Below are 11401 nucleotides of genomic sequence, written 5' to 3' on the forward strand. Positions count from 1 at the left end.
CTTACCACGTAAGATGGGTTGAAATAGTTGGGTTAAAATGGTGGATTATAAAGCATTTTCCATAAATAAAATATATGCTACGCATTATTATTGGTAAATAAAATACAATCTAACAAGTAAATAAAGAAACAAATGGATTTTATTGTTAAATCAGTCAAATATTTTGATTTTATGATTTTTTTTTTTTTCAATTCAAATAGATTCAACTATATTTTAAATTATTTTTAAAAATAGTTGAACCAAAAAGACTCTTGATTTTTGATTAAACCGGATGAACTGGCATGATTTGGTTTTTAAATTACCGATACACACATCAAGTAATAATTAATTTGTAATTTTTAATTAATTTTTTTAAATTGTAATATTATTTAATACAAAATTCAAACTTATTTAATAAATAATAAAAAACAAATAAAACTAAAACAATATTATAGTTATTAGAATGTTGAAGCTACAACTATATAAAAAAATTTGGAAAACATTGTTTTTAGAAAAAAAAAAACAAAACAACAATGGCAAAGTACTTTCAAAAAATAACACTCTCTATGGTACCATTTGAAATGAGGAATTTTATATTATTTAAATATACTATATGTAAATTTAATTTTTTTCTATATAATTGTCCAAAAATTAAAAACATTTCATTTTATCAATAGTAAAATAGTAAAAAAAAATCTATTTTACTACATAATAATATAAGTAACTATATTTACTTAATCAATTAAATTATATCAATTTTGTTAATATATAAATTTAAAATAATATTTAAATAAACATACATTTTTTTTGAAACTAAATAAACATACATATTAAATAGTAAATTACATAAAAATTGTAAAACTACAATGCAAATGATTGTCGTTTGTTTAATTTTATATATTCAAATATTACTATTTATCTAAATCGTTGTCTGTCTAATATTCAATACTATTAATTTATAAAATATATAGATTTTTATATCTAATTAACTATTTAATTTTATAATAATAACAACAATAATAATAACAGTAATAATAAATATCATTATAATATTTAAATTTTGAGACCACATTTTTAGAATAGATTTTATTAATAGTATTGAGTTGGATAATTTCAACCCTCAACAGTTTCCGTAATTGTTATGATATATGGGCCCTTTCATGCAATTACGCCAATTAATGGTAATGGACAAAAACGCATTAAAACATATTGGACACTATATATACTCTTTCGGTTGTATTTACAAAAATATATTTATATTTTACATAAATTCGTTTTACGGAAAAGTATTCTTAAAAGAAAATAAGATATTTAGAATAAATTTAAGTAGTTTGAATTGAACTTAACTATTATTTTATTGTCTTATTAATAGTTTTACCGTAAAATAACTTAAAATTTATTTTAATTTAAATAAATTCATAATTAATTATAGATAAATTTAAAATATTAGCATTTTTTAACTTAAAATTAATTAAATTTTTAAAAATCAAATTTAAACGATAGAAAATAAACCTCTTCATATAAGTAGAGTTATTTTTTCACCAATATTCATACAATTCTCAAGTTTAAAATGAATAATGTAATAACCTATTAAATAATTTTTTAGTTTACATAGTTTGTTTTTTTAGAGAAAGTTCACATAGTTTTTAAATGAGCTAGTTTGTAAAGTATGGATTTAATCACTTATAATTAAGTTCAATCGAGCCGATTATCATTAAACCTAAACTTGATTTGTTTATAAACAAACTTATAATGGATATTAATTTGGTTAATATTCGTATATGTTATAAATAAACCTAAAATGAGTGTTTATTTCATACAACTGATGCGTCACGTCATTAAATTTACAACAAGGCGATAGAATTTTTTTTAAATTATTAGTTATTTTTTTATCATTCAATTTTCGATTAACACACTATTGGTTTGTTGCGCAAATGTTATGGCACAAAGGTTGTGTACTATAATTTTTCATCTCAAATAAGTTCTCTGCATCTTCTGTCTTGTCTCTTGGTTTTAGGGAGTCTGTGAATAAGAGTTTTCCCACGAAAAATGGCTTTCTAGGAGGGAAGTGGGCTTTTATTTAACGGTATATATGCTCTGTTGGTTCAACTCAAGGGGTAAGGTTTTTCGGTTCAGTGTGGAGGGAGGGCGCTCTTTGTTGACCTTTCAGGGGGACATGTTAGAATGTGAAGCTGGTAATACGTACTTGAGTCGATGATCAATCCGCCGTTTCACCTTTCTATAGATGGTGATCAGACTTATTAAGATCTAGAATTATTGGTGAATTTCTATTTTAATTGTCCTTGACCGGTTATTGTTGGAAAAGAGGGTCCTAACTTCATCGGCCCTCCAATTCTAAACCCCGACCAACACAAATGGTTTTAGAACCCACATTTTGAAAAGTTATGTTAGATTTTTAGTATCAGTCAGTCTGCGACTTTTTTTTCTTTTACTTCACTAAGAATTTGTGTATCACCAGGTTAACGTACATCGTACGTAATTGTGTTATTGTAGTTGTGAGACTCTATTAGAGCATCAACATAAGTTAATGCCAGTGTTTTAAAAACCGAACCGGTGAGGCCACTGGTTTCCGGTTCAACCGGTTAAACTCGGTCAATGACCGATTTGACCGGTTTAATATATTTAAAAAAATTGAAAAAAATTATGGTTCACCGTTTTTTACCTGTCCAATCCGGTTCAACATCCGGTTTTTTACCGGTCCAACCCGATTTGACCCGGTCCAACTAAAAAATTCAATTTTTTGCCTTTTCAAACCGGACCACTGACCGGTTTATGGTTCAACCGTTCCGGTCTGATTTTTAAAACACTGGATAATGCCATACTCAGACCGGGATGCCCTAGGTAGGGGTTATCTTCATCTTTATATATCACCTACATCATTTTCATTAATATTTTTAAATAAATTTTATATATAAATATAAGAATAAAAGTTCAATTATTAATAATATTCAAACATATTAATATTTATTGTTGTTAAAAAAGAACAATATTTTCTTAAAACAAATAATAAATTATTTAAAAAAAATTGAAATATTAAAGGGTGAAATTTAGCTCTACAAACACGAAGAGTCAAACAAACTCTTTTATATTATAATTAAAATTAAAAAGGAATGATTGAAATTTTAATTTATTAATAAATAGTGCAAATAAAAACTAACTTTTTTTTAATTTACCAGTTAATTTATTATAAATCAAGTCGTATATAGTAATTTTTTCCCTTTAATTTTTTATACAAATGGTATATATTAAACAAATAGAAAATATTAGGTATTATTACAAATTAATAGAATATGTTTATTTATTTATATAATAGGCAAGATGTTTTTATATATATTTGTACAATTATGAACCGTTTGTCAAATATATCACGAATCACGATTTTGAAATAGTGTCAGTATTATCCATCATTTATTCAACATGTGCCGAATATATCCATAATTATATAGTTTGTTTGCCAAATCAAGGTTTTGAAATCGTGTTAGTATATATAATCCATCATTTAAATGTGCACTCACAACTTTGGTTTGTTTGTCAAATATACCACAATTTTAAATTAATCGGGACAGTCTAATCCATTATTTATTTGACATGTGCAAGGTATATCCGCAACGCTTTTGGAGAATGATTTAATTCTACAAATTACTATAAGTCATCCCAACAATTTGATATACTAACAAAATTGTGGATATATTTGGTACATTTCGTCGTGATGGATCAAATTGGTACGATTTTAAAATTGTGTTATATACAACAAATTAACATACCATAGTTTTGGATACATAAAAATATTTTACCTATACAATATCATCACAAGATAATAAATAAATGATTAATCTAATTTATTGATTATACTTAAGACCGATAAAAATATATTGATGAATTGTACTTAATTATAGTGCATGATGGAGATTAGAGTCATCACATCTTCAAATAAGGAAATTCTAGTATTTACTATATATGGTGCATATATAATGGAGTGTATGATCTTATGAGCTAGAGTAAAGAAAATAATACTGAGAAATACTAAGATAAAACAGTTAAATAAATAAGACATTAATGATGGAATTCAGACAATAAAAGCAAATTCATTATAGCTGTATATTTATGAAAATGAAATAAAAACTATAGTATAAGATCAAGAACGTGTAAACTTAGAATCCACACATCATAAAGCTAATACTGTTAAACCATCAGGCTTATAAATTACCTTAATTTTTCGTCAGTCCATTACTCAGAAAACCCATCGTCAGTACAGTACCCTTAAAATGTAAACCCTAATAAGGGTTCTTAAATTTTTATGTTCGTTTTAAATTCCTTTGCATATACAAAATTTTGGCTTCATGATCTTAACTCTTTGTCAGGCTTTTCTTTTATTCACTGTGATCTATATTAATATTTTTCTCCTCAATTAATTAATTGTATTAAATTTTAAAAAAATTTGCTGTCTGCAGTGAGTCATTGTCAAGAAGATTTTGATTCCGAAAAAAGAAAAAGAAAATGGTGAAAAAGGATAATATTTGCTGTGAGAAGATAGAGTTGAAGAAAGGGACATGGACTCGTGAAGAAGATCAGAAGCTATCAGCTTATATTCAAGAACATGGCCATGGAAGCTGGAAAACCCTATCTGCAAAAGCTGGTAAATTATTAAATCACTGTACCTTATATATTACACGAAAAACTTATCGAATCCAACATTTCGCACTTCCGCTTTCGGAAACACTTATGAAACTCCAAAACTTCATATTTTTAATTTATTCTTGTAAAGAAATGTCATTTTGATGTTCTCCGTCAATATTTTCAACATTTTTATTTCTATGCAACATGGATTATAGCTTTAATCTTTCTATGGATCTTAAATCATATATAGTTAGTTTTAATTGATCATAGTCTATATTGTACTAAAACTTATCGAATCCTATTTCTAAAAAATACTTTGAGAACTCCAAAAAAAATTATAGTTAGTGTTCCGTTTCGACATTTTTAGTGGTTTTGTTTTCGTGCAATATAGCCTGTAGCTCACAGTCTTTCCATAGATCGATATCTCTATAAGAATTAATATATAGTTAGTGCTAATGAAATATATAAATATATATATTAAGATGGTTTAAATAAATATAGGACTACAAAGATGTGGAAAAAGCTGCAGACTGAGGTGGATAAACTATCTAAAGCCTGGTATCAAGAGAGGGGAATTCAGTTTGCAGGAAGAACAGACCATTATTCAACTTCATGCATTTCTTGGGAACAGGTTCAAATATTTTCGCTAATTAAATTTCTATCATCAGTATTATTCATTGTATAATTCTCAAATGATTATGCTTACTTAAATAGACTGAAATGTTTAAACCTAATACTTAAATTTTTCACTCAAACAGGAAAAAATAAAAGATTGAAACAAGTACAAATTAATTATTAGGTAGGATGCAGTATTATAGTGTACGATGTTTAGGACAATGAAATGAATAAGAATTTGCAGGGTACTGTAACTACGTACTGTTGGAACAGAACTTGACTCTTTGTTTGCTGAGGGATTATATATGATCCTTTCATTTTCCATGAACATGACAGATCATGTTAATTTAATCTCTGTCCTATTAGAGACAGTAACAAAATATTATACTCCCTCCGTCCCACTCTAATTGACAAAATAACTATATTTCAATAACCAAGACAAGTTAATAAATGACATAGAAAATTATTTATATACCATTCTATTGATAATAGAGCTAATTAATGCTATTAGTATATATTAGTCAAATTTTCATTAAATACTCACCATTTTCCATAAAAGACATGGTTTTAAATGAGGGTAAAGATGGAAAATTAAAAAATAAAATTATAGTTATGTTAGTTTTGTCAATTAGAATGGGACACCAAAAACTCTATATTTTGTCAATTAGAGTGGGACGGAGGGAGTAGTTGGATAAATCATCTAAAACCTAATTTACATCGTCCCTCAAACCTATTCGCTAACGTTCTTATCTAGATCTGGTTCATATTTTATTCATAGACCTAATTAAGCAATTAGATGTTAGAAAACTTTTCTTTTTATAATATCCAATTGGTTGGTAAGTGATCCATTAGATAAGAATTTTCTTGGGTTCTAAATTATAAACAATGTTTACTAATGTAACGCAGTCAACTCCATTTGTTAGAACAACTTCCATTGAGACACATATCCTTTTTTTAATTGTGTTTATGATATGAACCTTTGTTTGTTTTCGGAAACCTGCCATCGCTTCATGGATGTTCCTGAATTTAGATTTCTTTTCCTGATCTTGAATTCAATTCAGTTCTTGATATGTGTTTTAAGTTACATGTATATTGATACGACTAAATTTTTGATATCGATCCAACATTCGATCCACGGTTGTTTCGTTTCAGGTGGGCAGTTATAGCAACTTATTTGCCAAAACGAACAGATAATGAAATCAAGAACTACTGGAACTCACATCTCAAGAAAAAGCTACACAAAATGGGGATTGATCCTATCACCCACAAGCCAAAAACTGAAACCTTTAGCTCCAAGATCACTGCACACTTAGCTCAATGGGAAAGCACCCGTCTCCAAGCCGAAGCAAGATTAGTTCGTGAGTCATCAAACCAACTCGTATCCAACAACACTAACCATAACAATAACCTTATCAAACCTCGATCAAAATGCCTTGATATACTCAAAGCATGGCAGCAAATAGTCTCCGACGTATTCGAGTCGTCACCTACATCGAGCTTGCCACCTATCGACGTTCATGACCGGTCATTCACCGGAGTTCTTGAAGCTGCTAACACCGAAAATTACAAGGATGAAAGTACTCCAATGGAATTGCATGAAATAAATAATAATGCATGGTTTGTGGATAACTTTAGGGCAGCAGATATTATTATGGAGGAATGCTCAGATGGATTCGCTTATGATTCGGAGAATTCGAAATCGGTTATGGTCGGAGAAATGGTTGAAGAGAAGAGAGATTATTGGAATGGTTTACTGAATTTCTTTGATGTTTCATCTCAGGGTTCTGCAAGAAATTGTTATTTGTGAAACTCTCAGCGTATAAAATATGGTTAAACTGTTTTTTTTTTCTTGTTAATATGCTAATGGGGCTAAGCCTAACAATAAAAGATTGTGATAGTGTGTCAAGTCTATTTTAGATTTCGTATATTTGATATTTGATGAATAAATAAGTGTATTAATAAATTAATTAAGTAACCAACTTTGTTCTTAATAAACTAGTGCTAATCACGTTGAACACGAACAACTGAGAGATCGGTGCTTTATTATATGCCTATAGATGCAATATTAATGCATTTTTAAACACTAAATACTGAACTTAATTAATTTTATTCACTTAATTTTTACAAGAACCTTAATGTCTTTAGCATCAGACTGATTGTATTTATTATATTGCAGCGAAAACTTCTATTTGGAACTCTTTTTGAGCTCGACTTGTAGCAATTCTTTATTTGTTATGTCGGCGATACTTTGAAAAAAAAATTATCACTCTAGAAGTTAAATTCATTATATACTTCAATGCTAATCAAAAAATTTAAAATTATAAATTTTGACTTATTTTCGATAAGTATGCGCCTTTTTCAGCCATCCGCTCAATTAATAGTTCTATTCATATGAAAAAAAACATTGTTTTTAGTATTAACTTAACTTTTTAACTTCGTCTATAATCTAATTTTAATAAATATATTTCAATCGAACACAATGTTAGGTTTAGGCTGAATTTTTAATACTACTATTTTTGGCGTTTCAAATTATATGTCACTTTCTATAAAGATAATTTTAAAACTAAAAATCTCACTTAGTTATCTTCAAATTTGTTTCATATTCCAACATATAGATCAAATATCTTTTTTTAATATCAATGCAAACTAACCAATAAAAGAATGTCATTAAAATATTACTTATATATTTAAAAATTAGTAACATATAAAACTGGAAATTTAGAACAAGTAACAATTTTTAATCAATTCAACTAATTTTTTTTTAATTATTGTGTTTCCCATTGAGTATTAAGTTTTCACATAAGTTAATAAATTGCGTTGAAGAAAGTAGCAAAAATTAATCATTGTTACATCATATAATTGGACGATTCGGATTTATTGTTGCAAAATGTCAAAAGGTACAACTTTTAGATACGTGTAAACAAATAGTCTTTCATACAAGACGCTGGCTAACATATTTTAACTGAAATTGGTATGGTGCGCCAGGCCTATGCAGTAGTGCAACGCATGGGCGACTCTCGAGAATCCCAGTGGCAAGCCACTGTGGCGGACTCCCCCCTTAAAAAAATAAATTTAATATCGTGTGGATCATTGATCCACATATCAGATATTAAACTGATAAGAACAGATACTACACTTGATCTTAGCCAAAAGGCCGAGAAAGGTATGCTTACAATCTTCTCAAGTTTTTCATTTTATAATACACGCCCTTCTGCTTAGTTTCTCTTGTTTACGATGTGGGAAATAAAACATCTAACTAAACATTAACTACTAACTTAACTTTTGCCGCGACTAGCCGTTATTACAATTAAGCAAACATCTTCATATTATGGACATATATATTATTCAATGTTTCACCATAAATCCAACTGCCTATAATAGGGCTGGAAGAAATTTTAGTAAAGTTATGAACTAATATAATATAGGAAAATTCTAAACTATAGGAAACTAGTACACTATTGCAAGCTCTAGCTGTTTCTTAAATAGCAGAAATTTCACAATGAAAATATTCCTGAAAATCAGGCTATAAATTATTTTCCTCTTTTATAATTACTGGTATAAATACCAACCATTGTTGCATTAGACAAGATTATAATTAATATTACCAGGATTTGGTCATGGCTTCATCAATGAGAGGTTCAAGAAAGCAACTTTGCTATGATTCTAATCTTTTGCCTGTTATTACAGACTTCTACATCAGGTATATGAACCGAACCGCCCACCGTGATATTTGTTTTAGTCGTTTCTTTCTCTTGAATCTGATTTTGTATACGCCTGCAGTTCCGTTAGTGTTTTTCAGACATGAACGTAGAGCGAGTATGGCAGAACGGGCGATAGGTTCGTCTCCTCCTAATTGTGTGGGCAAGTGCAAAGGTTGTTCTCCATGCAGAGCAATTTTATTCACTGTGCCTGTGCATGATAAAGAAGCTGGTTACTATCCTGTCGTATGGAATTGCTACTGTGCAGACCATATTTACAAGCCTTGATATATGTTATGGTATTTCAGTAAAAACAAACAGATTTTATACAAGTTTTGTGGGGATTAACTCAATGCCCTCGTTTGTTTCTGGTACATTAGGGTATGAAACTAGCTTACATTGTATTCCTGAGATTATCAATTAAAAAGGTCCATTTTCGTTTTATTGGCAATCAACTTAAGTTTCGGTTTTATCGTTGATACTCCTGCCAAACAAATTATGTTCGTATCAACGGAACATAGAATTCGGTGAATTGGCACTCGAAAAGCTTATTGAGCTCGAACCTGACGATGCAGGCAACTACATATGCTAGAGACACTTCACACTCCTATATAGAGCAAATATATGCTGAGGTATACAGAGCAAATGTATAGCTATTTAGATGGATAGTTGACTAATCTTGCTATATTCCTTTTATAATTGCTAGGTGAATATCGATGATATTTGTGCCTTAGTGTTCAAATCGAATCAAACTGAAATTTTAATTTTTTTTAAACTAAATGAAGTTATGTTATAACAAAAAAAAAATCAAACTGAACCAACCGATTCGTCTTTTAGTCTGATTTTATTGCTTCCATTTGCACCTTGTGAGTTTTAATTGTCTTTACTCCAAAAATAAAACTGAATCTATATCATTACTGTATCATAATCTTCAAACTAATCATCGTGAATATTTTGACAAGTGGATTGACTAAAAATTATCAAATGACTTTTTTTTGTTATTCTTATTATTATTAAATTTTACAATGTAAAATATGAAAAGTGAAAACTTATAAAATTTTAAAAGTCCAACAACTATGAAATTTGAAAAGTTTTATTGTATAATAAATGTTTACGAGTATTTGAATAGACATAGCTTTTTAAAAATCTAATCAATAATATTTTTAAAAATTGTGATTAATTTTTTAAAAAAGTTTTAATGTATTAATAGTCTTTTTACAATTTATTGTATATTAATAGTTTATATAAATTTTGCACACCTCGATTTGTGACAATTATTACCAAGCATGTATATAAACTTAGATATACAACATTTCACCATAAAATTTTATTGCTGATAATAGGACTAGAAGAAATTTTAGGGAAGTCATGAACCAAAATTAACTTGGAAAACTCTAAACAATAGGAAGCTAATAATACACTATTGCAAGCTTTAGCCATTTCTTAAATAGCAAAGTTTTACAATGAAATATATTCCTGAAAATCAGGCTATGAATTGTTATGTAAATTACTTGTATAAATACCCAACCATTGTTGCATTAAGATCATAGAACTTAAAAAAAAAAAAACAAGATTACTATTAATACTAAATAGGATTTGGTCATGGCTTCATCAATGAGAGATTCAAGAAAGCTAAACTTTGCTATGATCCTAATGTTTTGTCTGTTATCAGGTACGAACCGGCAGCCACCGTGATTTTTGTTTTGGCTGTTGCTTCTTTCTTTTGAATATGTTTTCGTTTACGTCTGCAGTTCTGTTTGTGAGACATGATGCGATGGCAGAAGAGGCGCCAGGTCCAGCGACAAGTCCAACATCAGGTCCGACGACAGGTACGATGACAGGTTCGGCTAAAAGTTCCACGACAGGTTCGGGTCCTCCTAATTGTGTGGGCAAGTGCAATGGTTGCACTCCATGCAACTCAGTTTTATCTGTTGTGCCTCCTGCGCCAGGGTACGATCAAGCACCTGAGTACTATCCTGTCATATGGAAGTGTCGATGTGGAGACAATAACTATATGCCTTGATTTATATAATGGTATTTCAGTAGAAAACAAGCTTCTGTTTTACAGATTCTATACAAGTTTTGTGTTTGATTTACTCTATGTTCTGTTTTTGTTCCTGATATATTATAGTAGGAAGGAAACTAGCTTCCATTGTATTCCTGAGATTATTAATAATATATTTATTTTATTTTTGTTTCGCAACCAATTCGAGTTTCGGTTTTATCGTTGGTCAGATACTCCTGCCAAACCAACTTTGTTTGTGTTATAATGATCTTAGTTCTCCATTTCTTCCCATATGGCAAGCCATGAAAAGAAACTAAAATCAAGTACGGCATATGTTGATAAAAGAAAATAGTTCAATTTACAGAGATCATATTGCTCAATTTCAAAATAATGCAACAACAGTATGGTAATTGATTTTCAGGTACCCAAACTATCATTTTATTACAATTTGTTGACTAAACTTATT

At 29.0% G+C, this 11401-nt stretch overlaps 2 protein-coding genes and 1 non-coding gene across 3 annotated transcripts; 2 read left to right on the forward strand and 1 right to left on the reverse strand.

Moving 5' to 3' along the window:
• The first annotated feature begins 4437 nt into the window (after window positions 1-4437).
• Window positions 4438-7106, forward strand: LOC126682671 (transcription factor MYB106-like). The gene is made up of 3 exons (XM_050378411.2): window positions 4438-4636; window positions 5119-5248; window positions 6385-7106. The coding sequence occupies exons 1-3, from the start codon at window positions 4498-4500 to the stop codon at window positions 7037-7039; spliced, it is 924 nt and encodes a 307-aa protein (XP_050234368.1). The 5' UTR covers window positions 4438-4497; the 3' UTR covers window positions 7040-7106.
• Window positions 7107-8203: 1097 nt separating this feature from the next.
• On the reverse strand, window positions 8204-8399 carry LOC126685174 (U2 spliceosomal RNA). The gene has a single exon (XR_007643289.1). It is a non-coding gene; the product is annotated as a U2 spliceosomal RNA (small nuclear RNA).
• A 2071-nt stretch (window positions 8400-10470) lies between these two features.
• LOC126680435 (EPIDERMAL PATTERNING FACTOR-like protein 4) lies at window positions 10471-11137 on the forward strand. Its single transcript, XM_050375557.2, has 2 exons — window positions 10471-10602; window positions 10682-11137. The coding sequence occupies exons 1-2, from the start codon at window positions 10533-10535 to the stop codon at window positions 10951-10953; spliced, it is 342 nt and encodes a 113-aa protein (XP_050231514.1). The 5' UTR covers window positions 10471-10532; the 3' UTR covers window positions 10954-11137.
• The last annotated feature ends 264 nt before the right edge of the window (window positions 11138-11401 follow it).

The sequence above is a fragment of the Mercurialis annua genome, linkage group LG5, assembly GCF_937616625.2.
Source record: "Mercurialis annua linkage group LG5, ddMerAnnu1.2, whole genome shotgun sequence".
NCBI lineage: Eukaryota > Viridiplantae > Streptophyta > Magnoliopsida > Malpighiales > Euphorbiaceae > Mercurialis > Mercurialis annua.

Excerpts from the sequence above, each read along its gene's own strand:
- LOC126680435 (XM_050375557.2), top strand. The coding sequence starts at position 10,533 with ATGGCTTCATCAATGAGAGATTCAAGAAAGCTAAACTTTGCTATGATC. Across the intron at positions 10,603-10,681 it reads AATGTTTTGTCTGTTATCAG|TTCTGTTTGTGAGACATGAT; the intron begins GTACGAACCGGC and ends TTACGTCTGCAG.
- LOC126682671 (XM_050378411.2), top strand. The coding sequence starts at position 4,498 with ATGGTGAAAAAGGATAATATTTGCTGTGAGAAGATAGAGTTGAAGAAA. Across the intron at positions 4,637-5,118 it reads AACCCTATCTGCAAAAGCTG|GACTACAAAGATGTGGAAAA; the intron begins GTAAATTATTAA and ends AAATAAATATAG. Across the intron at positions 5,249-6,384 it reads CATGCATTTCTTGGGAACAG|GTGGGCAGTTATAGCAACTT; the intron begins GTTCAAATATTT and ends GTTTCGTTTCAG.